The sequence below is a fragment of the Eleginops maclovinus genome, chromosome 8 (genome assembly GCF_036324505.1).
Source record: "Eleginops maclovinus isolate JMC-PN-2008 ecotype Puerto Natales chromosome 8, JC_Emac_rtc_rv5, whole genome shotgun sequence".
Classification (NCBI taxonomy): Eukaryota; Metazoa; Chordata; class Actinopteri; order Perciformes; family Eleginopidae; genus Eleginops; species Eleginops maclovinus.
Genome location: NC_086356.1, coordinates 8,968,281 through 8,996,233, shown reverse-complemented (window position 1 = coordinate 8,996,233; position 27,953 = coordinate 8,968,281). Strand labels below are relative to the sequence as shown.

The 27,953-nt window shown below is 40.2% G+C and overlaps 1 protein-coding gene across 1 annotated transcript in view; it reads left to right on the top strand.

Moving 5' to 3' along the window:
• Positions 1 to 25,540, top strand: part of LOC134868100 (transmembrane protein 132D-like) — a 31,732-nt gene extending 6,192 nt beyond the window's left edge. Inside the window, 9 exon segments of the mRNA XM_063888989.1 lie at positions 4,549 to 4,695; positions 8,571 to 8,742; positions 10,531 to 10,674; positions 15,967 to 16,175; positions 18,254 to 18,434; positions 18,984 to 19,097; positions 19,190 to 19,381; positions 23,175 to 23,466; positions 23,469 to 25,540. Coding sequence (XP_063745059.1) covers positions 4,549 to 4,695; positions 8,571 to 8,742; positions 10,531 to 10,674; positions 15,967 to 16,175; positions 18,254 to 18,434; positions 18,984 to 19,097; positions 19,190 to 19,381; positions 23,175 to 23,466; positions 23,469 to 24,673 — 2,656 coding nt within the window. The 3' untranslated portion in view covers positions 24,674 to 25,540.
• The last annotated feature ends 2,413 nt before the right edge of the window (positions 25,541 to 27,953 follow it).

Sequence of the window (27,953 nt, the reverse complement as noted above, 5' to 3'; positions counted from 1 at the left end):
TTGCATAGTGCTGATGACAAGATATCTCAATTACACACAATGCCAAGATTTTATTTTAGGCCTCCATAACTAAATAAAGCAAGAGGGTGTTAAGCTTCAAATGTCACTCCCAGAAAACACGATCATTATTAACTATGTTGCTGAGTCTGCAGGGGCCAAGAGTTTAGAAGGAGTGACATAAAAAATAATTGTCAATGAAACATATGAAGCGGAAAAAGAGACTGAAACCAAGTTGAATCGCAGTGATGAACAGTATATTTGAGCGTCTTCATGAAGGATAAGCTCCATGCATTTAAATGGTTACTTAAGGCACTTGAATACTGATAGGGCTTGCCACCAAGGCTATCCAGTAAAATGCTCCAGCGCCAACATGACTTGTGTTGTCTGCCAGTTTCTCAGGCTTCATAAATTACTGACATGTTATATCCTGTCTACTTCAACTTCTCAGTTAGTTGGGGAGTTATGGAGGGTACTCTTCCATAAACAGGGAAATAATTGGCAAATGATTCACTGGTTTCCATATCTCAATATCCCCCCCTAACAGTTCAACAAGGTTCTCTGGTTATTTGACTTCATAAATAATGCATCTATTTAATGGAGCAGGAAAACAAATAACTAACATCTCCCTCACTGCTGTGGGTAAAAGTGAAGTTAATATAAAAGCAGCCCTGTCGCATCGACACCCGCAGTTTAATCTGTTTTCAAAATTTCTGCTCGCTGCCTTTTGATGCAAATCTCTGATTGGAGGGAAACCTTTTTTTTATCAGAATGCTTCAGATCAGTAGTGTGTAAAGCCATCGCAGTGAAGTTTGCCAGTTTTAACTTGGCTTAATGGTTTTGTTTGAAACGCAAGACACATTTTCTCTAAACCCATGAGGAAGTGATATCATGCTGCAAACAACCAACCAACACTGCAGTAATGTGTGTTGGTATGCAGAGAAATTCAGAGATATTAAATGTGTGTATTAATCCTTAGAGCATATAGCTAAAACTGTGGCTGTATGTGAGTCGACCCCTCATGAAATGTCACTTAACATCCACAGACACAAACATGCCTCCCCACAGACCCATTGAACTGAATGTAGCATTGCTGCTAACACTGTTGACATTACGTGATTAAGATTTGTCAGAGAGACGCTGACCCTTTAACATCTGCTCTTGTTTGGAGTATTTGGAGGGATTTACAGCTTCCCCACATGAAATACTCCAAACACTGACTCACTGACCATGCCAAGTAAAGTTCCTACCCTCAGGTCAGTGATTTTGTATGTTTTTGACCTACTGCGTCATCCAGAATGAGATCGGACAAGAGGATGGGGCAGAGCCTGTGCGGTTAAGTCTGACTGAAGGCTAGCTCTGAGGAGCTTGGCAAAGTGATTGATTCCTCCTGGGAGAAATCCCTGCATTACTTCACTCTTTGCCCCAAGATTGAGTTCACTCCAACAGGGTTAGGCCAGATAATCTGTGGCCCTGATTGAAAATGAATCAAGCGGTTAACCCTTGAGTGTAGAGATGATCTTGGCAAAATGCCATGATTAACTATGTAGATCTGATTGCGTGCGAGTGTGATTGTTGTTTTCCATCATACAGCAGTGAAGAGTTGTTCACTTTACCGGTCGATATCCATTCTGCCCCCCCCCCCCCCCCAACCTGTGGTCATGAACTCTGGGTAGTGACTGACAAAGACAAAGAGCATGGACAGAAGTGGCTGAAATGAGGTTTCTCCATGGGGAGGCTTGTGTCTGCTAGTGGGCGAGAAACTCAGTGATCCAGGGAGATTCTGGCATTGAGTTACTGCTCCTCCACACTCAATAGGAGCCCGCTGAAGTGCTTTGTACCCCTGGGAAGGATGGCCATCAGGTGCTGCAGTCACTGTGATGCTTATCTAGACAAGCAGCAGAGAAAAGGACTTGATGGATGTAGGTAGCTTGGTAAGGGTGTGTTATGCAAAATACAGTGTAAAACCTTGAAAAAAACATTAATGTACGTTAAAATTCCCTCTAAAGAAATTTAAAAATTAGGTTTCTGTTCTAAAGAGGAAATATAATGCTCATTTTCAGGTTCATATATGTATTTTCTGCTCTTATTGTTCACATGTTTTAAAAAGGTCTTTTTTTTCCTCATACTGCCTGAGCTGCAGCACCTCTTTTCACCATCTGTCTGAAACCAGAGCCCAGTCTGCTATGATTGGTTAGATGGCCGGCTCTGTTGTGATTGGTCAACTACTTGGTAATGTCCCACCCATTAGTGTATCACGTACAATGTGTTGGAACGCCAGCCAAAAGAAGCATGTTACACAGTGATGTCATGCACAAAAACCTATGTAACACACAACAGGAAAGGTAAAATCCTCAAATGCATAATAGGGTCTCTTTAAAAACGAGAAAAAGAAATCTTGATTTGCCTGCTTGATATGTGTGTGTGTGTGTGTGTGTGTGTGTGTGTGTGTGTGTGTGTGTGTGTGTGTGTGTGTGTGTGTGTGTGTGTGTGTGTGTGTGTGTGTGTGTGTGTGTGTGTGTGTGTGTGTGTGTGTGTGTGTGTGTGTGTGTGTGTGTGTGTGTGTACGTGTTGTGTGTGATTGCCCGCTGTGTTTTGTCTGTCAAAACAACTCTGTCCTTGACCCTGTCTCAATGGTTATTGATCAGTGTGGTGCTGTTTGATTACTAATCAGTGTGTGTAAAATTGTGTGCTGAACATGAGTGCATGCATACTGACCCTCATTGTAACGTAGCAGGAATAGATTTTGTAGCTCCATCTGTTATTTCATTTAACATATACTTGATAACAATTGTGATTCTACAGCTCGTTACAAGAGACAGGTTGATTTCGGAAAACTTCAGGTTGCCTCTTGTCATGAAATCATTATTGAGATTCTATAAGTTAAAAAAAAACGAAGCCTTTCTACAATATTTTCGAAGTATATTATCTTCCTTTCTCTGCTTCACTTTTTGGTTCGTGCTATTGTCATTAAATGTATCACTACCTGACCATGAATTGGGTGGGGTACAGAGCTGCTGTTAGAAAGCAGAACATTGACACCCATAATAAATCATAAGTACTGATGGCAGGAACCAAATTTGTTGTAGATATAATGGATGTTTTAATGTCTCCTTCCTTGGATCAACATATGGGAAAAGTGAAAGTAGTTTAATGGTGTTTTGAATATGTTTATTTAAGCTTTCGTTTTGCTTTCTGTTTCGTTCCTCTCTTAGCTACAGTTTACTCATTAACACAGGGATGTTACACACCATTTCAAGAAAGTTTCAGCAAATTGAATCCAGAGGCTTTCACAGTTTCCAAACCAAATACAACACCTTATCGAGGTTGAGTTTTTTCTAATTATCCTGGCTGTGAATATCCTGCTGACAAACCGCAGGATACTCTTGAGTAAGCACTCGTTGAATTCTATCTGGAAGGTTTCCAGCACCTCGTTGAATTCCTACCACAAGGAAATTGGCCTCTTTTGGAAACACACCCCGTAGCTTTGTGTCTGTGTGAGTGCAGATTAGTGAATCATTGCATTTTAAACATTGATTAGAGGCAGTTTGTGTCTCATCACTTTGAACCTTAAATAACTGCTCTAAGACCCTGTCCTTTGACATTTGACGATATACAGTAGCAGAGAGACCTTTGCTTTGTAAAAACAAAGGCTTGGTGTTTGTTGAACCTCCAGGACTGTGTGGTCCATTCTCATTATTCATAATAAGTTGACTCTACCAGCAGACTGATGTGTGAGTCTGAATCAGACATATGATTAACTGATTCCTAGTTGTCCCCAGGGCTAATGGGAATAAATACCCCTGCTAATTCTCAGTCTGCCGGCAGCCTGCAACACATCAGTCTGTCTGTGACTCGGCTTGTTAGACACAACATGAAGGAATACATATATACCTTTTTGCATGGCTTTGTGAATACTTGATTCTGATTAGTCAATTTCGACAGGGTGCTTAGTGTTATGTCTTTAAAGCAGATCTTTCAGATGTGAGATTATCATGTTATTCTTGATGATGATTTCCAGGAACTTAAAACTGTCACTCTCTCGACCTCAGCTCTGTTGACTTAGAGCAGGGTTTGTTTCTTTGCCTCTGTTTTTGCTTAAATCAACAATCATCATCTTGGCTTTGCTTGTCTGAGCACCACTCTGCAAGATTGCTGATTTACTCTCTGATATGAAGTCTCTTGATTGTAACCCGGCTGAGTATGGTTGTGTCTCTTCAGACAAACACAGAAAATAATTTATCATGTTGGGGTTTGTGGTTATGGGCAAACTGCGTGAACAGGAGGGGGCTGAGCACATAGCCCTGGGGTACGCCAAAAACATTCAACAATAGAGTGGAGAAGTTATGACCCTATACCAGAGCTACCTGGGGTGTGTTTGCGAGGAATTCCAAACTCAAGCCACAGAAAAAACATATAAAATGTCTTGTACAGTCAAAAAGTTCACATACCACTTTAGTTAGTAAATGTTGCTAAAAGTATGGATAGTAGTCACTAAAACTCGCTCTTTGCACTGGCTTATTTATGTATTCTTTTATGTGTTTACTGCAGGACAACAGTGAAATCGGGCCTGTCATTCAGTGCGGCGCGGCCCAGTGACTCAGCACTTTGGGACATCATAGTGGAGCCTGGCAGAGGAGCGACTCCAAACACTGTCTCCGTTGTCTGCCAGAGGAAAGTTGCTGTTACCGCAAGGAGGTCAGTCATGTTCTTACTACTTAGAATAAAAAAACAATCTTCTTCTTTTCTGACTTCTTATTGTCTCTTGTCTTATTTATTTTCTAAGATTTCAATAAACCACTCTGCAACTATAAAAGAAAATCTATTTGTTTTCATGGAAATAACATATTCACTGTTTACCAGAAAATAATTCATTTGTGGCCTCAGACTGCATCATTAGAGGGAGCATTACAATTATTAGTTTCGCTGTGAAATGTAACATTGAAGATATATATATATATATATATATATATATATTTAAATGCAAATCAATTACACACAATTTTGCTATTGGGTTTTGTCTAAGTCTGTTTCAATGATGAAACACAAGTGTATAATTCAAAAAATATGCATTTGAACCAAAAATTCTAGAAAATGTATACCCTTTTCAACTTTTTACACACCATTTATGTGGTCCAATATTTTTCGATAAAATATAAAAATGATCCTGCAGAAATAACAACATTATGAAACAGCAATGAAAGGATTAAATCCAAAACAAAGTTTATACAGTTTTCATAAATGATTTGGTTTTGAATTCCTATTCGGGTTAAGCTTTCATTTATAAGAAAGAAAAACAAATTTCATTAAAAAAAGAAAAGCAAACGTGAATACAATGAAGGGGAAAATGCTTAATCTTCTAACTATAATCCAAGTCACTTGAAGCACCCTCCTTTTTTCTCTCTACATTCATATTCATATTGACTGTCTGTTATTATCTTACCTTACTTAAATTTACTTCATTAACCTCGAGAACTGAATTCTTGGTCATTTTTTTATTATGTTGAATCACCAGTTTTACTTTCCAAATGGCTTTGATGTGATTTGAAATGAAGTGTCAATGAGAATTGTAAACAGCCTAAACCGTAGCAGAAAATAAATCAGTTGAAGTGCTTTTACTTAAATGAATATTAATTTCACAGCCCTTTCACTGCCTGATTTACATGACATACACCATTTGATTACAGCAGTTTTGCCAGATGCTAGTGGTGACACACACCCTCAGTCACCTCTGCCCAGCAACCCTCCGCCCACAGATACACAGAGCACCCGCCGTCCGTCCGACCCACTTATCCATAATCGTCCATAATCACGGCTACGTTATCCGGGCTTAAGCGCTTGCACGTTCAGAAGGGGAGATTAGGAAGGAGAGATATTCCAAGTTGTGTGTCCTTAGTGCTGAGCTCTCCACAAGGACACACACAACACCCCCCCCACACACACACATACAGCTCATTCAACCACATGCACACACACATCCTTCCACCACTGTGCTTTGGAGTAATGATACATCCAGGGGTTTACACCCCCCTTTAAACATGGATATCCAGGAAATAGGGCCATTAACCCCTTCTATGTTTCTCTTCCTCGCTATTACGCACACTCTCGCAGAATTTTGTGATCCTTTTTAAAAAAATCTTTCTGGGTCAATTTCCAAGAATATGCAAGACTTTTTGGTGTGGAACAAGTTCATTTTGCATGCTTTAAGGTTCCACTCACATATGACCTCGTGTATTAGAGGAACACAGACTCACATAAGACATTAACATGGTTAAATTCCATTATCTCAAAATAATTACTTATTTTTAGTAATGTCCAACTGGACATTTGGCATATAGGTTATAACATTGATCCCTTTATGGAGGTTGTAAAAAAAAAAACAGTTTGACATTTTGTACAATACAATTATTTGTTTTCTTGGCAAAGAATAAGATGAGAAAAAATTAATACCATCTTAGCGTGGAAATCATGTATATAATGTTCTGTATGTTGATTTGAACCTATGGCCAACAGTCGGTTAGCTTAGCTTAGCATAAACAATGGAAACCGCTAGCCTGGCTTTTCTCTAAGGCAAAAGAAAACTGCGTACAAACGGACTATTTCTAGTGCTACAGTTCAAGCAGTTCCCGCCGTTTGTAGTCTTTATGCTAAGCTAACTCACAGTTGGTGGTAGCGTCATAATATCTCACTCAAACTTACGAAGATAGTATTAAGTTTGCTCTTGCTGGCAAAGCTATTAAACATAGTTTTTCAAAAGGTCCAACTTTCCTTTTTAGAACCAGGCTACTGGTCCTAACTGCTTTTCGTTTAATTTGGTAACTTCTTACACTGTATAATAAGCAAAAGACTTACTTCACCTCTGATGTGCTCCCTGGTTTCCCTTTCGTGCTAGTGGGGTCTTTGAAATGACTCAGCAGAAGTTTCTCTATGCCAAGCTTCAACATGGCATCACTTTCCCTCTGTCAGCAGCAGGAGATCATGGAAAAATCCCAATTGAATTGCGAGTCCACATGCCTGAGCAACATATATAATCAGCCCTAGTGTAAGACTCATAAATATTCTTGATTTGAAAATATCTTCTTTAAATCTTTAACCACATTCAAAAGCGTATGCATGCACACAAGCAAAAAGAAAATGTATTTCCTGAGTAACTTTTAACAGAGCGTGAATATTTCTATATGTTCATAGGTATGTTGTTGTGATTGCCTATAAATATATGTATTTTGTAATGTGAGTTTATGTACTAAAGGTTTATTGTTTTGCTTTATGCAAAGTTTTGCCTCACTTCAAAGTGCCACAGCTCCATTTACGTTGGGCTCCATTTTCCCTTTGATCTGTTTCGACTGGCAGGTATGCCTACACACTCTTTGCAGCATCAAATAACATCACATGTCATTTCTTTGACAGGCCTTTGACCAGAATACTTGGCTCAAGTCTTTGCCATCTCACTTAATCTTCCTTCCACAGTCTCACCTTATTCTTCCTTAAGCTGAATGAGTCCTCATGTGTATTGCACTCTCTCTTACTTTAAACTCCGAGTTTCTTTTACACAAATTTCAAAGTAATTTCTATCTTTTTCATTTTCATTGGCAGCGTCTTTATAGACATATTTACTTTCACTCCCTCATAGACCAAGAGAGCACACAGCTAATCTCATCTGCTTTTTGCATCGAAGCATCTTTGTCCCTTGACGCCAAGAAAAAAAAGTACAATATCACATAGATAGATAGAATCGGAGGATGAAACCCTCTTTATTAGTCACATACATGCAGACAGCAGAGCACACACAGTGAAATTGGTCCTCTGCATTTAACCCATCCTAGTGCTAGGAGCAGTGGGCAGCTATTGTGCAGCGCCCGGGGAGCAATGGGGAGGGGGGATTGGAGGTGTCCGGTGCCTTGCTCAAGGGCACCACAGCAGGGCCTAGGAGGTGAACTGGGACCTCTCCAAGTAGCAGTCCACTTTCCATATTTCAAGTCTGTTCGGGGACTTGAACCGGCGACCCTACGATTCCCAGTCCAAGCCCCTACTGACTGAGCCACTGCTGGACAACATCTTCCAGTAGTTTGATAACAAAATATCAGAGTGAAATTACTCCTGTTTGCTTTGGTTATTTACCTGCATCACTTCTAGTAATTTAGCAGTAGACTGAACCAAATAATCTAATTAAACTGTAGTACTTACAAACATAATGATTCAAATGAACACCAGTGGAACGTATTTAGTTGAGATTGTGATCAAACTGGAACTATCTCTCAATTAAACCCTGTAAAATCTCTTGAAATCCTATTTAGTGTCATTTGTATTCATTCATATGTATATAATATATACACTAGGACTGATTTATGGTACATTTTAACAGTGAACAGCATGGCCTATGTATACAATACATGCACAGAACAACAGGCAAACAGGTCTTCAAAAACAGGTGTTTTACTCTTACTCTATAATTCCACTAACTTAATGACTCTATTCTTAATTACATCTACAGTTGCATTGTATTTCCCATAGTGAGCCAAATACTTTTACTTGTCTAACCGTAAGGTGCTTTTTCAAATTTTGTCTCTAAACAGGGGTCTTCTGGAAGTTTTGCAACTGGACTTTGTGCCAAAAGATGTTTCAGAGCAGGCAGAGAGTCAGACCATCTCTTGGCGTCTTGAGATGCCAGGAAACGTAAAGGATGTGGGCATAATGCGCATCTTCACAACCCAGAGAGACTTTGTGGGGCTGGCACCTCTGGTCATGGTGAGGACAATATTTGTATCCATTTCTCTACTGTTTAAAATGTGTGTTAGTCATGCCCCACACCTAGTTACTTGGCTTTGCAATAGGTTGAACAGTATGGCATAGTATGAAAGTGATTCCCAATACCTCACTTTTAAGGAAATTGATATTAATTGCCCTATTAAAACACAGTTTCATGCATGAAAAATCCTGATGATTTCCTTTTAAATACAAACGATGAGTAGACTTCTTAAGGAGGCGGAAATGTGGCATGAATCTGAAGAGTTAGGTTATGTTTGTGTGTAACTGCATAATCACATGGATGCATGCAAATACTTCATTGCAGTTAGTGCAAATATCCTGTCAAATGATTATAGGTCTGCACTGCAGATTTTCATATGTCTCAGATCACCATATGGAAAAGGGAATTTTATTTTCTAAACCGAATTGCATTCTAACCATGCATTGATATAATTGTTTTAATATCCAAAACACACTGTCATACAACCACCATGACTAACTGAAGTGTGGCTTCAAAATAAAAACAGCACTACACAAGAAAAAGCACATTTATTACCATACTGTTAAATGCTGAAGGAAAGGCATGGGGGATGTTGCGTCACAGCAAAGAAGGTTGCGTGTTAGATTTTCTGTTTGAATGTTCTTCTCATGTCCATCTCATTGACATGTTGCCTTCTAAAGGACTTAGCACTTACAGTGACATGTAAATAAAATAAGTGTAAATATAAGACTGTGTTCCGAGAAGAGGCAGATTTAAAACGGAGCTGCACCACTTGAACTGAACTTGATCACTGCCAGACAGATTACTGCGGAAACATCCGAAGGGGAGCTCTCTCAGCGTGGTGCTGCCAGAACTGCAGAGTGATGATATTGCTTTCCGGGTTTGCGCTAACCTTGATCCAGTGGCTTTATGTATGGGTCAGTGTTGTGGTCTGAACTAGAACATGTCCCTTTTGAATTGCGGTCAGCAGCTGTCAGGCCGACAGAGTTCACGATGTGAAGCTGCCGGGGAACATCTGCCTACCGTTTTCTGATCCACAAGCATCAGGAGGGGAAAAAACCCACTTCCTTTGCCACCACCTATTATAGATTAAAAAGACCTTATCAGAGACCTTGTAAACTGTAAAGTAGTTGTTAATCCATGTTGAAGGAGGAGTGAAAATGAATCAGTCTTGATGTATCAAAAGCTAAGCAGTGGCTAAGCATTGACACAGATGTGCATAACAAGGTGGGCAAATGGGTATTTAAGGGGTGATTTGCTTTAATCCAGGTGTGTGAGTTTGAGAAAGAGGGAGCAACATATATTCTATTATATAATATCATCACTGAGAGATTTCTTTTTAGCACATCTGTCTAGTTTGTGCCTATGCGTTGCATCGGTGTGATTTAAATGAATCAAGTTTGTGAGCCTGCAAGTGTTTTAATCTCTGGTAGTCTTGCTAACACCCTCTGCCTAATATCCCTGTCCCCTTAGAAATAGTGATGATCGTCAGTGAAAAAGTATTTAGATCAATCTACTTCAGCATTAAAGGGAGCTGGCATTAACATTACGATCCAAGACTCCTTAAGGCTCTCGTCAATCAAGCTGCTGTGGTGTGAAGAAGACAAAGAGGAAGAAGTGGCCTAGATGTTTGATAAACTCAAATCCTTGTTATTTTAAAAGATGCTGTAGTAATAATAGCCATATATCTTTGTAAAAGTTGATCAATATTTTACCTTGCAGCGACCATTAAAACAATATAAACATTTTTACTTTACTCTCATAATTTTGTCCTCCTTTCTACACAGAAAACTGATATCTTGAATACTGCTAAGCTGATGGGTGTAACGGTGTCTGTACCTGTGAAAACTCTGGCAGTTGAGGCTGATGGCTCCGTCACAGATGTGACAAACTTCACCAGATGTAGGTCTACAGAGGAGGAGGTACTCAAGGTAGGCCGTTACAACAACAAGTTTATTTAACTTGGATTGAACTACTAATTGTTATCATGGATGTGTTGTCTTCCCTTTCTGTCCGCACTATATCTAAAATGCATTTTCCTGTATTCTGACACCACTGGCATGCAAATGCGCAAACTGTCAATGTTAATAAAAATTAAACTTTGTTTATATATCCGCCCTGTTTCAAGGTTTCAAGGTTTCAAGGTTTTATTTGTCATATGCACAGCAGATACAGCGTATATGTTGGCAATGAAAATCTTATGTCGCGTGCTCCTCCAACAACTCAACATACATGGTGCAAATAACATAAATAAAATAGTTCAAAAAGAGAGAAGAATATTTACAGTAACAACAATAAAGATTTGAGGATGTGAAATATATACATATGTGGAATACATTGAAAGTATTTAAACACTTTACACTGTTGAATGAGGAGGTATGGACAGATGCATATATTATGTATAGCAGATGTATATGGCAGATATGTACAATATATAGATATGTGTACTATAAACAGATATGTATGGCAGATGTGTATAATATACAGTGGGGCAAAAAAGTATTTAGTCAGCCACCAATTGTGCAAGTTCTCCCATTTAAAAAGATGAGAGAGGCCTGTAATTTTTATCATAGGTATACCTCAACTATGAGAGACAGAATGGGGGAAACAATCCAGGAAATCACATTGTAGGATTTTTAATGAATTAATTGGTAAATTCCTCGGTAAAATAAGTATTTGGTCACCTACAAACAAGCAAGATTTCTGGCTCTCACAGACCTGTAACTTCTTCTTTAAGAGGCTCCTCTGTCCTCCACTCGTTACCTGTATTAATGGCACCTTTTTGAACTCGTTATCAGTATAAAAGACACCTGTCCACAGCCTCAAACAGTCATACTCCAAACTCCACTATGGCCAAGACCAAAGAGCTGTCAAAGGAGACCAGAGACAACATTGTAGACCTGCACCAGGCTGGGAAAACTGAATCTGCAATAGGTAAGCAGCTTGGTGTGAAGAAATCAACTGTGGGAGCAATTATTAGAAAATGGAAGACATACAAGACCACTGCTAATCTCCCTCCATCTGGGGCTCCACGCAAGATCTCACCCCGTGGGGTCAAAATGATCACAAGAACGGTGAGCAAAAATCCCAGAACCACACGGGGGGACCTAGTGAATGACCTGCAGAGAGCTGGGACCAAAGTAACAGAGGCTACCATCAGTAACACACTAAGCCGCCAGGGACTTAAATCCTGCAGTTCCAGACGTGTCCCCCTGCTTAAGCCAGTACATGTCCAGGCCCGTCTGAAGTTTGCTAGAGGGCATTTGGATGATCCAGAAGAGGATTGGGAGAATGTCATATGGTCAGATGAAACCAAAATAGAACTTTTTGGTAAAAACTCAACTCGTCGTGTTTGGAGGAGAAAGAATGCAGAGTTGCATCCAAAGAACACCATACCTACTGTGAAGCATGGGGGTGGAAACATCATGCTTTGGGGCTGGTTTTCTGCAAAGGGACCAGGACGACTGATCCGTGTAAAGGAAAGAATGAATGGGGCCATGTATCGTGAGATTTTGAGTGAAAACCTCCTTCCATCAGCAAGGGCACTGAAGATGAAGCGTGGCTGGGTCTTTCAGCATGACCATGATCCCAAACACACCGCCAGGGCAACGAAGGAGTGGCTTCGTAAGAAGCATTTCAAGGTCCTGGAGTGGCCTAGCCAGTCTCCAGATCTCAACCCCATAGAAAATCTTTGGAAGGAGTTGAAAGTCCGTGTTGCCCAGCGACAGCCCCAAAACATCACTGCTTTAGAGGAGATCTGCATGGAGGAATGGGCCAAAATACCAGCAACAGTGTGTGGAAACCTTGTGAAGACTTACAGAAAACGTTTGACCTCTGTCATTGCCAACAAAGGGTATATAACAAAGTATTGAGATGAACTTTTGTTATTGACCAAATACTTATTTTCCACAATAATTTGAAAATAAATTCTTTAAAAATCCTACAATGTGATTTTCTGGATTTTATTTTCTCATTCTGTCTCTCATAGTTGAGGTATATCTATGATGAAAATTACAGGCCTCTCTCATCTTTTTAAATGGGAGAACTTGCACAATTGGTGGCTGACTAAATACTTTTTTGCCCCACTGTATATATATATGTATGTGTGTACTATAAACAGGTGTGAGTAGACATTCACACAGCTCAGGAGTTCAGTAGTCTTATAGCCTGTGGTATAAAACTGTCTCTGAGTCTGGTGGTCTTGGTCCGGATGCTGCGGTACCGTCTGCCAGACGGCAGCAGACAGAACAGATTGTTGCTGGGGTGATGGGGGTCCTTTAATATCCTACCGGCCTTCTTCCTACACCGCTGGGTGTAGAGGTCCTCCATGGATGGCAGCTCCGTCCTGGTGATGTGCTGAGCAGTTTTCACCACCCTCTGTAGAGTCTTACGGTTGAGGGCGGTGCAACTGCCATACCAGGCGGTGATGCAGCCAGTCAGGATACTCTCGATGGTGCACCTGTAGAAGTTGCAGAGTATCCTGGAGTCCATGTTGAACTTCCGCAGCCTGCATACTGTTGAGACCACTCAACAGTATGCATATATAGATTCTAACAAGCCTAAAATTCACTTTTTGAAGATGCAAAAATGTTTGAAGCCTCCTTTACCCTATAATTAAATTCCAGTTTAATTTGTATATAGAATTCAGGCCCTAATGCACATACAAAACAGTATTTATACAGGGGTCTAACTCCGAAACATCCCCTGTTACTCTGCCATCATTTTCAACAGGTAGGTGTGTGTGTGTGTGTGTGTGTGTGTGTGTGTGTGTGTGTGTGTGTGTGTGTGTGTGTGTGTGTGTGTGTGTGTGTGTGTGTGTGTGTGTGTGTGTGTGTGTGTGTGTGTGTGTGTGTGTGTGTGTGTGTGTGTGTGTGTGTGTGTGTGTGTGTGTGTGTGTGTGTGTGTGTGTATCAAAACATGGTGGATAACAGCAGCTTCTTCCATATGGCATTACAGACTGAGCTGCATGATCCCAGCACTCAGTCCCTAAGCACAGTGGTTTGACCTTTGTGTAATGGATCCATGTTACTGGGACAGTAGGAGCTAAAAGAGAGAATGGGAGAGAGACGGAGAACAGAATACCAAAGGAGAAGAAAAAAGGAGTAATGTTATTTTTCATTAGCCGACACGGAAGCCACTGGCTTTGTAAGTTTGAGTCGCCGTGCTTACAGTAAGTGTGTAAGCTTAGGAGAGTGAGAAAGAGCCAAAAGAGGGAGACTGCGTTTGTAATGATTTTCTGTATCAGTAGAGGAACTTAATCCAGTTATTACTGCGTCTCTGAATGGTCTCTCTTGCTTCCTGCTGTCTCTGACCCCTTTTTAAAGTACTGCCAGGTGAAGAGACAGCTTGAAAACAAAAACCTTATCCTTTTATATAACTTCTGAAAGGGGGAATCTGTATTCACACACAGCACAGACTGTTAGATTTAGCTCACATAAGATTGGTCGTATGTATGTAAAATGAACAAGTTAACAAAATGTTTTGTGGTTTCCAATTCTTGGCCTTTGAGGACAATGGAACATACATTCAAAAGGTGGCCATCTTTTGAATGTGCAAACAGGCGACTCTTTTTTATTATAAGTCTGAAATCCACCCTATTTTTAGCTCTGATTTGGTCTCCACCAACCCGGAATCTCTCGCTTTAGCAGCTAAATGTGTCACGCTGTCCAACGGCTAGCTAGTAATTATGTTTGATGGGTACTACCTTAGTTTTCTTCTTGGAAATATCCGCCCCAAAATGTTTTACCTATCAGCTCAAAGATGCTAAAAAGCTCATCGATAAAGGAATGGCAGAGTTGGGTCTGTTACTTTAACTATACTCTTTGTCAATTGACCCATATTTGATTATGAAATGGTGCACCTTTAACTGCAAATTATGCTTAATAATTTATTGACTTGAACATATTATACTTGAGCACTGAATACTCCTCGTTATGGATTAACCATGAGATTACTTCTTCAAATAAAAGATGAAAACTATAAATGCATATTATTTGAAAAGTCTCCACAGTGCTCCTACTCTCATATATATTAATGATTATGGATTAATAGTTAAAGGTTCACAAGTCTGCTCATGGATTTTATAATGAAGACAAATGAATAGAAACTATAGCTTGTAAAGTGAAACATTCAGAATTTTTGAAACAGGGCAGGATGATTTGCAAAATGTGTAGCTATATATTTACTTATTGGGCTATAACATGCAAACAAGTTCTGTTACTTTAAGATGCATCAATCTTAAACTGCAGTAGGCCTACAGCAGATCATGTGGACATTATAAAAAAATATAATACAAATTTCAAATTATAACCATCACCTTTAAAGTTTTTGATTGTGTTGATGTGCATCAACCTTCGTCATTATTTTGCAAAAATCCAACAAACACATGATTTAGGTGATTGTATAGTTTATTTTTTGTCCATTAACCCATCTACAGTACATGTAGTTGCATTGTAAAGCTCTAAAACACATTCAGTATTTTGTTTTGGACCAGTTGCATGATGGGAAAAGGACTTCACAGTCTGGTCCCCCTCAATATTTTCCCTGGAGTTCAAGTTGACTTACCTTGGACGTCATTCCTCCCTCCGCTTTTTCCTCACTTTTTCCTCCTCCCCGTTTTTACCACCCCCTCTCCAGTGCTATGCTCTGCTCTCTAGTCTGCTCTCTAGTCTAGTGCCCTCCAATTACCGCTGTGGAGCCACTGGTTTGCTAAGATAAGTGAGTCGGCAGTGGAGATAGGCCCCCAATCTTAAAACACACCAACTGCTGTGTTTCACCTCATTGCCCTCACTGGTGGGGAAATGCAACGGTCCCTCCTACCATACAGCACTACAGGAACAGTCGTAAGGTTGATCTAATTTATATTCAGTAACGGTTTCATCGAGACCAAGGTTGTGAGTTTACATGACATAAACAGAAACATTGTGTGGTTCCCTGGCCAGATTTTGGAAGGCGTTCGAAATTGATAATATGTGTGTGTTTGTGTGGTTTTAGCTTATTTGTATTGGTGCCTCACCTCTCTGTCAGGTTGTTGCTAAAACTTTTTTTTTCTTCCATCGGGCCACACATGGAAAAAAAACCTTGCTGGCGTTTGTCAAAAAGTTGAATCCAAATCACTAGAAAAAACTGCCCACTCCAGTGAATCTAAAGTAATTCTGAAATTTCGGCAAGATACAACTAAGCCCTATATTCACCTTTTTTCATTTCTTCTCTCCATTTTCCAGGTGTCAGAGCGATGTGATTACGTTTATGTAAATGGAAATGAGACACGAGGGAAGAGCAGGGTAGTACTGGACTTTACCTACAGTTTCTTGAGTGCCCAGCTGGAGATGAGTGTATGGATTCCCCGCCTGCCTTTGCTCATCGATGTGGCAGACCCAGAGCTCAGCCAGATCAAAGGTTGGAGAGTCCCTGTTACCTCTGGCAACAGGAGGTAAGGCCGATCACTTGCATTGCTATACACATGTGGTTGCTATATTCCCTTTGGCCTAATTCTCAGAGGGCCAGAACAGGAAAGATGAAGTACTTAGGGTGAAATTACTAAATGTATGAATTATCAGACACGAAATAAGGATAAATATGTTTGTGTATTGTTTTACTCTAGCACGAAACCCTATTGGGAATTTGTGAAGCTGATTCTAATCAGTGTTGTTGACTTGAGAATTCTGCTGTTTTCTAATTTTTGAGTCTGCAGTTGGTGGGGATGTTAAATTGGATTATGGCATACTGAGAGGTGTGTACCTAATCGGCCTGCCTATTGCAAATACAGGCCATCATAAAAGCATAACATTTTTGTAAGGTTCATTAGTGGGTAGGACACAGTAGATGATACACAGTTGCCCTAGAGACAAAGGTTAGTTGGTTTTTCACTCAATACTTACAGTAAAGTCATTACTTTTCACTCAATACTTATGATGATGGCTGGCTGATGGGCTGTGGATTCTCTTCAGGGTAAAAACCCTTTGAGGCTTTCACTTCCCAAAACATTCAATACCCACAAACAGATAGTAGGTCATACATGGTGATTCTATGGTGATTGTAATGACCAGTCTCAGCATGTCTTTGGAATAAAGAGTAGCTGTCCAATTTTAGCAACAGACTGGTAATAAACTTTGGGCTTCATAAACAAACTGGTAATACTTTAACTTGTTTAGAAAGCTTTGAATTCATGAAAAATTCTCACCCCTGATTTGTTCTGTCATTCTTTTCTTTATCAGAATAACAGAATGTGAAATAAACACACAATCAGTTAACATTCCATCTTTTAAATACTTGAATTAGTTTGTTATTTGTTGGTGTTGATTAGTTTACCTGGCAAGCCAATCGGAGGCATAATGATTAAAGGGTCCTCAAAGAACAAATCAATTCTAAAAATGTTTTAGAAATCAGTTAGTCAGTAAGTACAAAAAATAAATTAAATTAATTACTGATATTAGCAATATTAACATTTGAAAAGCCTTGAATTCAATATGAGGCAAAGTAAAGACTGACCTTTAAATAAGTACCTTTAATTCTCTGCAGGTGAAAGGCCAGAAGCATTTTTACCGGCTATAAGTTTAGACTCAATCATTTAGGGAAGATTAAGTTTGCCGTGTGGTGTTGAGTCACACTTATTTAATTCAAGCAGCATCTCCATCATATGTTAAGTTCTGCCCTAAGGCTATATAATAATGATGTTTATTTGGACTGTAGCTCCTGACACGAGCGCTGTGCCTGCAGTGTAAAAGCATAGCCACCAGCCCCGCAGCACACCTGTGGTGCAGTGCATGGCACACCAGCTGTGCTCACGATAATTATACAGAATGATCATTGCTGAGGGGGTTGAGGATAGTTCACAGCTTAACCTCTATCGCACACAAACAAACCAGTCAGCCGTGGGAAGCTGGTTAATTTAACTTAAATTAATTTAGAAGGAAAGGTCAGTCTGCAAATGTGTTGTCCCTTTTATGGCATCGACAAACACACTGCTGGTCTCCGGTATTTTGTTTATGAGCCTGTGGTCTCTCTGCTGGCTGGTAGAAAACAGCATTTAGGAGTTCACATCACAGATTCACTCCCACATAATTGAATGTCATGTTTATTACTAAGGTTAAATTCACCCTTGTAGGCCTACATTTTTTTTTTTTACGAAATGTCCGAATAACTTTCATGTAAATATGAAAAAACAGTCAGCAGACGGTTAGCTTAGCTTAGCATAAACACAGAGGAGGAGATAGCCCTTCTGAAAAATCATCTTGTTGTTTGTTTATACCTTGATGTTGTTGTTGTCTCTATATTTACATTTGTGAGCTTTAGAGGGCCTGACTGTAATAACCTGTTATCATGTTGCCCCCTTCTTGCAGTATTTATGCTAAGCTAACTGCTCTCAATGCCTACACATTTCAAATACAGTTCTGAACATAATTTAGATCTTTTTGACTTACTTTCTGAAACAAAGCTAAAGTTTCCTCAACAAATCTTTTAGAAATAAAGTCAGCGGCTAATTGTGTCTGATTCCCCTTTGTGTGTCAGGTCGACGTGGGACAGCGAGGAAGAGGAAGACATGAGGAAAGGCAGGGGTTGCATGCTGCAGTACCAGCACTCTAAGCTCACAGTACTAACACCATTTATAGCCCAGGCTGACGCTGACATGCCGCCTGACCCGCTAACTGGAGCGGAACCTGTGGAGTACTTCATGGGTCCTAACTGGCAGGTAAAAAATGTATATCAATTTGTATATCATGTACTAGCTGTAGAAATATTAACATAAGGTTTTACTTCAAATACCAATGCTGGTAATTAGACAGAATATCTTCTATCAGCATGATGTTATTTGATTGAACTTTGATTATTGATGCAATCATGTTTCTATTGCATCAATATTATCGATTATGGGTGTCTTGACTTAATTAAATATCTCATGAATCAATAAAGTCCTCTTAATATTTCAGAATGTCTATGTTAACTTAATTTATAATGATCAATAATCTGAATCTGGAGAGTAACTAGTAACTTACATTTTCATATAAATGTATTAGAGTGAAAAGTAAATCCTCTGAGATGTAGTGTAGTTTAAGAATTTAATTCTAATATTTAACGGAAAATGGGAATACTCAATTAAACTTTAAGTAATTCAGTTCAGTAATTGAGTCAATGTATTGAAAGATGTTTCATTTTTCCAAAAGTTGGAACAATATTAATCCTACATTATTGCAGTAGCTTTATAAGGATTTAATACAATCAACATGTTCTCTGTTTGTAGGTGGATGTGACCAATCTTGTGCGCTCATTTCTAAAAGTGTCAGATCCTGATGTAGCCAGGGTGCAGAATGGGGTGGTCCTCCAAGGACGGACTGTGGGCACTACTACTGTACAGGTAAGCCACTGCGTGTGTTTGTGTGTGTGTGTGGGTTTTAGCAGTTGCAGGGCATGTTGTTGTACGTCTGTCTGCAACTCTCCGTGTTGCAGGTGCTGTCCCCTCTGACCTCGTTGGTGCTGGCTGAGAGGAGCATCAGTGTGGTGGATGATAAAGTGAGTGTGACGGAGTTGGGGGTGCAGTTGGTTTCTGGACTCTCGCTTTCCCTGCAGCTCAGCCCAGGGAGCTATGGGGCCATCGTCGCCACGGCAACCACACGGGAGATGATCACACAGCTCGAACAGGTAAGAAACTGGAAAATTGTAACACAGAAAGCATAAAAAGGGTTTGGATTCGCGCAGCGCCTAGTGATTGTGCTTGTCTCTTTTTACACATACTAATTTCAGACTTTGAGTGGGAAAATCACAAGAAATAAATGAAAGGAGTGAATTATTTTACAAAATTATTTTAAAAACAAGGACACTCGCTGTAAAATGTATTTAAAAATATATGAGTCCTAATTTCTCTCACAAGGAAAGTACACTGAACAATGCCCACGTTCTTTTAATCACTCTCTCCTTTGTAACTCAGATCTTTTGAAACTGTCAGTGTCTCCCCCGTAGACAAGGTTTCATCAGAAGGCTTGCATAAGAGCAGAAACACAAATGCTGAATTCAGATTGCTAAAGGCTGCGATTAAATATCAAAGGTGAGACCTCATAATGTGTTTTTGTCTGCATTTACTCTCACCATGGAATTATTTATTGGCAGTGCAACAAGTAAGCTATTTTCTTCTTTGGCAGTGAGCTGCTAGAATTGCAGCTGTGCTTTTGCCGGTGTGTGCAAATTCTTAAAACATCCCTTTTTTTTTTTCTTCATTTAAAGTGTGGGCATTTAACGAGCAAAGCCGCTGGCATTCATTCCACTGACAATTTTCTCTTTTTATTAGCAGCGTGGAATCACTCACAGATGCATGTGCAATAAAGAAACATCATGAATCCTCACAGACCTGCGTTTAAAGACTAATATGTCCTTGCACTTGTGAACAGATTAGGAAAAAATTATTTGTTTTGATGCTCTTTGATTCTCTCATCTAAATCAAACCTTGTTCATAAGACTTTGATCTCAGTGCTTCGATTCAGGACTCAGCATTTGATGATAGTTGGGCTGATGCTAAGGAAATTGCCAACATTGCAGGTGTAGTTAACTTTGATTAACTGATTAAATGATTACCGTAATTTCCGGACTATAAGCCGCTACTTTTTGCACAAGCTTTGAACCCTGCGTCTTATAGTCCGGTGCGGCTTTTCTATGGATTTTTCATGATTTTTGTGATATCGTAAGAGGTTTTGTTTTGGTTTGTTCCGCTGTTGTACGGCACTACTTTGCCTGGTGGAAGGGCATGTGATCAGACACATGGGGGAAAAGAGTGGTATGTTGGTCACATGTCCGTCCACTAGGCAAAGTAGTGCCGTACGAATTAGCGCGAAAAAGAGACTAGGTTAGCAAGAGCAAGACGAGTACCGTAATTTCCGGACTATAAGCCGCTACTTTTTGCACAAGCTTTGAACCCTGCGGTTTATAGTCCGGTGCGGCTAATGTATGAACAAAACAGGATTTCCCCCTAATTTTAGCTTGTGCGGCTAATATTCAGGTGCGCCTTGTAGTCCGGAAAATACGGTAATTGATTTAATTTGATTTGATCATAAGTCTAGTTGGTTGTCTGCGTGTTAATAATTTATTGGAGTAGCTTTGACCAGATAGGAGACAATGTTTTTAGGCAGCAGTAATTTAACTACAACTACATCAAGTGTTTAGCAAGACACCTGTAGGCACATAGCTGTTGTGCAACATTTTATTTGATACATCAGGGTAATATAAAGTGATCATGTCATGGATGGAGTCATAAGGTTCTGAATAGAAACGAGATGCATTATGACTTTAGGAGGTACATTTTGGTATCTCATATATTGGTGTAGTACATTATTTAAAATGTCACTTATCTTAGTGGGGTGCTTAGATAGAGGATTCCTAACTTGAAACTTTACACAAAACCATGGTGATGATCATATGCATCCTCTAACAGTTAGTGCTATTTATCAATCGAAGTGGAACTGAAACGGTAGAAAACAAAATTGGTCTGTGGATTATCTTTAGTAAGTAGGTTAAGATTTCTGGAAAGAGACATTGCTGTTGAGTCTTAAAGAGGACATATTATGCTCAGTTTTAGGTTAACATTTGTATTTTGTGCCTCTACTGTGACATGTTTCTATGCTTTACTGTTCATTACTGTCTACATTTTTTCATACTGCCTGTCCTGCAGCATCTCTTTTCACCATCTGTCTGAAACCATAACCCAGCCTGCTCTGATTGGTTAGCTGGCCTGCTCTGTTGTGATTGGTCAACCGCTTAGAGATGTCACGCCTCTTAGCCTATCACGCACAAGGTGCTAAGGCGCTAGCCAATTGAAGCATGGGTGTCACATAGTGATGTCACAATGTTTCAAAAGGTAACAAAGGAATCCAATGGAGGTGTTTCAGGCAGGAGGGGGGAGGTTTGTGGGAGCAAAATTTCCTCATTAGCGAACTTCGGGGTTTTTGCTTTTGCAGACCATTTACATGCACAAAAAACATATGACACACTACAAGAAAGGGAAATCACAAAAGCGCCCTTTTTAAAAAGCCCCACATTCACATTGTTCCCTGTGGCATTGATTTAGAAATTATATTCAAAACAAGGCAGTCAGCTCTTAGGCTGATAATTCCAACAATGGGAAACTTGCATAATACAAATCTAGCTTGATAAATAGCACAAAAGGTAAAAATTATAACGTTTTTGATTCTGGTGGGAAAAGCTAGTGTTATTAAGTTTGGTCGACCATCAATATTTGAATATTTAACAATCCGTAGGTGAAATGTGGCACTTATTAGCATTGTTAGATAGCATATTGTGTAATTTAATTGTGAAAGCACCGCAGGATCAGAAAATGTTTTTCAAATGCTTTAACTCCACATCTGAAGGACTACAATCTGTTAAAAGAAGTCCTATTTTCAGGGAAAAAACTTTTCTCGAGGGAGGATATTGCTGAGGACCAAAAACAATATCATTCAAACAACTTGATTGTAAACCCAGGGGCGGCTTAAAATCACAATTTCTATGGTAAATAGTGTGCTATTTACGTATCTTAAATATATTTCTTTGCACCAAAGACACAATGGGCTCCTACAGATAAGACTTGAATTATATAAATTGCCACGACGGAATGGATTTACGCAACAATCACCTTAAGGGTGTAATATTATTTTAGTTTTCTCCGTGCCTCTCAGGATCTGAATTCATTGTGTTCACAGCACCGACCACCATCTGCAGTAACCATGCTGTGTGAGAGAGCGGAAGAGGCAGACAGGGTGCACAGATGATCATTTAAAAAGCTCACTCGCACATTTACCCATGGCATCCTGCCCACATTAAACCGGCTCCCCGACACAGGCACAAGGCAGCAATTAGCGGTTCCATATCTGTTGTAGCGACAGCTCAATTTACCTACAGCGCACTGTTGTTGCGGCTGGTCGGCCCATGTCAATAACAAACTGTTGGACCCATGCCAGTTCAGATGACAAGCTAATTGTGTCTGTGGTGGCAAGCTGTTAATGCTCTGCTCAGGGTGATTCATAATGCACTCCAACTCAAAATATAGGTTAGGCCTGTGGTAACCCAGTGGCTCACATCAGCCACAGGAAATAGGTCATTGTGTATTCATGTGATTGGATTGACTCTTAACATGACCCCTTGCCGTTGTTCTATTTTGTTCCTGTTCAAATTGCTTTCATTACTCTCTTTTTATCCACTTTGGTTAATTATATTCCATACTCTGACTTCATTAGAATATAATCTATGGAACAATAGCACCCCACTGAGTGTAATCATACATAGATTAGCATAAGCAATTTAGTGCTATTAACAATCATGTGAATATAGCACTCACTGAAAGCAGGGGGGAGAATATTGATTTGTTGACCTGATTTTTGTACATATGAACTCTCTATTGCTCAGCTCAACTCACAATCTCTCATTCTTTCTTTCTATTTTTCCATCTCAGGAAGCAGTGGTTAGATGTTGGGTTCAGTTCAGCGATGGTGCAGTCACACCACTGGAGCTGTTTGACCGGAGTATCTACTCTCTGACTGTCTCTACCCCAGATGAGAAGGTTGCCACGGTACGCCGCACCCATCAGTCCACATTCTTAGTAGCGCAAGGTGAAGGTAAAAGCCAGGGGGCGCTAGTGAGAGTGGAGCTGAGGATCTGCGAGGAATGCCAGAAGTCCAAGAGGAAGGGCAAGTTGGCGGTGGGCACGGGTCTACTCAGGATCAACCTCCAGAGTAACATCAGAGTCTCAGAGGAGAAGGGGGTGGTGGCAATGAGAGATTGAAAGATCTTGATGGTGGTGCATTGGAATTGGTAGGTGATCCCAAAACAACCAAGCGTGTGGTCGCAGACGTGGATAACTGGTTATACAGAAGCACACCCCCTGCCCAGAAAGAGTCCACCACAACAGAAACCACCACCTCAACCACAGTTTCAACAAGAGCTATGGTGCGACCTGTCTTGAGGGTTAGAACCACAACCAGAGCTACAAGAGGTACCACAACCACTGCCATTCCCACAACAACGGCAACTACAACTAGCAGCACAATGATTTTAAATAGATTGCTGAGCACTGCCATAACCCTAGATACAACAGTGGGGTTAGTAAGCAAAGGCGAAGAGCAGAAAAGAAGCTTTGGAAATATGATTGACAACCCCAATTCAACCCCTAACAAAGACATCCCCAAAGCAAAAGTGACGCCAAACAAGCAGCCACCCCAATCTCAAACTCCGAAGGTTATTGAGAGTGACCTCATTAAGACATTCAGAGCCTTGTCGGAGATTGAAATTGGCATGTATGCCTTGGTGGGGCTGGCCTGTGTAGCTATCTTGGCCTTTTTGGTCAACTGTGTTTCGTATAACCTTTGTTTCCGGAATAAAAAGACTGCAATACAGGCAGGCCCGGCACCCATTGGGGACCCAAAGGATCACAAGCATGACTGGGTGTGGCTGGGCAGTGGCAACGATGGCCAACCCCCCCCAGGTATCCCCGCTCAAGTGTCCACACTAAAACGCGACGCTCACCGCTCTCTGGAGTCCCGTCACTCAGTAGACTCCATCGGCCCCCATGGCCTTGAGGTCGCCCTGCCCACCGTGAGCGCCCCCGCCGTCCCCGAAAGAACTGCCACTCTGGGCCGCAGCAGGAACACCTCCCAGCAGCAGCATTTTCAGGGAATGGTAATTGACCCAATGGCGAACCGTTCAGCCACCTTGCTGGCCAGGCCACACCGTAGCGAGCCACTTCATTCCCCCACCAGTAAGCGGAACCAGGTCCAGTTCACCACCTTCACCACGCTGGACGTCAAGCACTTGGCTGCACTGAAGAAGAATGGTGTGGACTTAAACTGGGCTAACCAGCAGGCCCTGCAGCTACAGCAGGCCCATGCTGAGCCCCAGTCACCTTTACCTGACATGCCGTGGCCTGTGGTCAAACCTATAGGAGAGCCCCAATGAGTTTCTCTGGTGTTTTTATGTGTGTGTATGAGTGTGAAACAAGAAGAAATAATACTATTCATACACAGCAAGTTCTGTTGTAGAATGTTTTAAAGAAAAAAGAAGCTGGCTCTTGCTTTGATAAAAGATAAGTCCCTTTAAAGGATGTATTTATTGAGATTAGATGGAGGACATTTTATATGAAACTACATGCTGAGGGAAATCCTCTTAATACAGTGTGCAATGGTGAACCCATGAAGAAAATGCAACATTCTTGTATATGTAAATCGATGCGCTATGCAAATCTGATGTTGTAAATATATCTATACTATTTCTTATTTCTACTTTTCTAACTCATAACAAATGTATTTTAATCTCCTACTACTTTAGTACAATTCTGTTGCCGCTAGAAGCAGCTCCAGATATGGCAATTTGTTGGGGTGAATGCAGTAAGGGAGGGATTATTTCTTGTAATTCTATTCTTTTCCAGCCTTTGTACTTTTTTTGCAGATTCCTCAGGGGAATACCTGAAGAGTTTGTGCAATTTGTCAGAGAATATGCACCGTTTGTCAAGTTATTTTGAGAAATATGCACAGGACTCTTCACTGGATATTTATTCAAATCCAATGCATGCTATGCAAATATAGTCCATGCAGAGTTTAAATTGGACATTGTTTCAGATTTAGTTTCTCCTGGGGGTTGCTTTTACAATTTGTAAAAATCTCTAATCTTTGTGACTCGACACAGAGCAATACATATGCAACTGTGAGATTGTTCATGTGAATGAAAATGACGATGCCTTTTTCCATATGTAACATCCTCTTATTTTTAAACCAAAATGTGATGTATATTTCCTATGAGATCCTATCAATAAAGAACAAAAGGTTATAGTTGTGATTAAATGTCCTTCAATTGTGGTTTATGAAGCTTTAAACATAGTAAAGTATCATTCATGGAAAAGCACAGTGAATGGTTTGGATTATAGGCTAAAGCTCTGCTATGAATCACTGGGATTTGATTATTTTTAATCACCATTGAATTTGACTGATGTCATTCAGGGAAATTGTTGTATTTGATGTGCCTGCCAATGTTGGGATTCTTTGCTGCAGCAAAAAATAACAGTTACACAGAGAGCAAAAGATGGGAAAACAGAAAGTCACTCTCGTTTTGTGTATTGTGACGGTGTCCCCAAGGATTTACAGGTATTTTATCAATGGTGGAGGCTTCACATGATGGCTCATTTGTCTCTTTTTTTCTCCATCTTCCTTCCTGTGTCTCAGTGGTGCACAGATACACTTCTCAACATTGCATTCTCTGAGCTGTGAAGCATAAACAGAGTCTCCAGCTTAAAGAATAATCTGATGCCCTGCACCTCAGGAATAGGCAGTTGTGGATATGACAGCAAACGTTGTCTCTCCCTGCTGCACAACAGAATCGGGTGGATTTAAAGTGTTGATAAAAGCAATTTTAATAACTTCTCCCAAATGCTCTACCTACAGGCCCAGTCTCTTTGTATGTGTATAAACTCTCTTTGCTTTCCAGTCGATTTATCCGTCCAGCAGCGATAGGAAAAGTAAACAAACTCGCCTTTGAGATAAGCATTGATTCAAAGCCGTCTCTGCAAGGCATCGTGACCTGGCATCTTTGGTTTGACCTGCTGTATCGTACAAGATGAAAAATTCAAAACTCAAAGGTTTAGACACTAATTATAAGCATATAATAGCAACACAGATGGTATTACAACAACAGAGGAACAAAATATTTGCTTTAAATGATTTTCGGTTGCTTATTTGATTTCAAAGACCATCTTAATAACTCAGATTCATCCCTTGGTCTTCCATATGTAAACTAAACAACATTCAAATGATTCTCAGTGCTTGTGATATAGCATCATAGTCCCCTGTTGATATTGTTACATACAGTTGTGTAAAGACGTAGTGATATATTAACGTTGTTTTCCATAATAATAAAGAATGAGCCAGAGGAAGCATGTAGATGTTTAACAGAAGAGGCCCCAGAATAGAACAGAACAGAAATTCTGCCACCGTCAATATTTTAATGGATTCCATTGAAGAATTTAACAAGTCCTAAGTGCTGATGTGTGGTCGAAAAGACGTCAACACAATTGCTAAGTGCCAAGAAGTTATTCAGCTTTTGGAAAAGAAACAGCTATTTCATTGATTGTACAAAATGGGAGGTTCTGTAAGGGAAAATAATTATTCATTAGTTACGTGTCAAGATTGTTTCTTTATTGAGACAGACTTGATGACTGCAGTTTTCAGAGCCTGTGAGAAGACAGCTGACAGAGTGTTTACAATTTGTGGAAGTTCTGATTGCATGCAACTTTAAGCATTTTTACAGCCTGTTGGCAGTGTGTCAACTGTTGTATAAAGTCATGTCCGGTTTAAGTTTGATCGGACAAAATTGTGCCATGCTATTTGAATTGATTTTATTTGGACATGGGGACAACACATTTCCTCTAACAGATATGGAGGCACTGACTGTTTTTTCAGTGATGAACGAGGCAAGGCCCTGATGGATAGAAATTCAGTTGACCATACCAAACAAGGCACATTCTTTATTATTGTTTGCATAAAAATGATTTCCAGTTACAACCTTTTGCAAATTATGTACTGAGATGCAGATTGAAAAAACATAGCTGTAGGGGGTACTTTGTATATAATGAAGTGTGCAAATCATATCGTGTGTTTGTCTTGCAAACAACAAGACAGGAGTCCCACAGTATCATTACAGCAGCATCTCTAATCTGGAGCATCAGCTTCTCTATTGGCAGATTTAAGGGATTGGGGTCATTGTGTTGGAGGATTAAAGTGCATTAGTGGACCCTCTCCATGGCATACTCCTCATAATGTAGGCCGAAAGAGACAAGGTCACTTCTTGCATAAGGCAGCTTTCACACAGGTTGGACACTAACTGGTCACAGAGGTAGACCGGTGTGTGTGTGGGTAGGTGTAGCTGTAAATGGATAAACTCAGTTGTGAAAATGTGCCATAGTTGAGATGCTATATATAGTTATTGCATGGTCTATTAGTCTGAATGAATATAAAAGGGAACAAAAAAACAGATAGTCAAACAAAGATAGACAACAAAAGACTCAACAAGTTAGTCTCATGATGATTCAGGAGATGAGACAGGTTACTCTCATATCACAGGTGGAGGGGAACTCAGACTGTATGGCAGCTCATTAAGACAAAATACCTCGTGCTTCCCCGCTGTCATTGCTTGTCAGCATAGTGTCAGTGCTCGGTGAATCAAAAGATAATGTCACACATTTTTACAA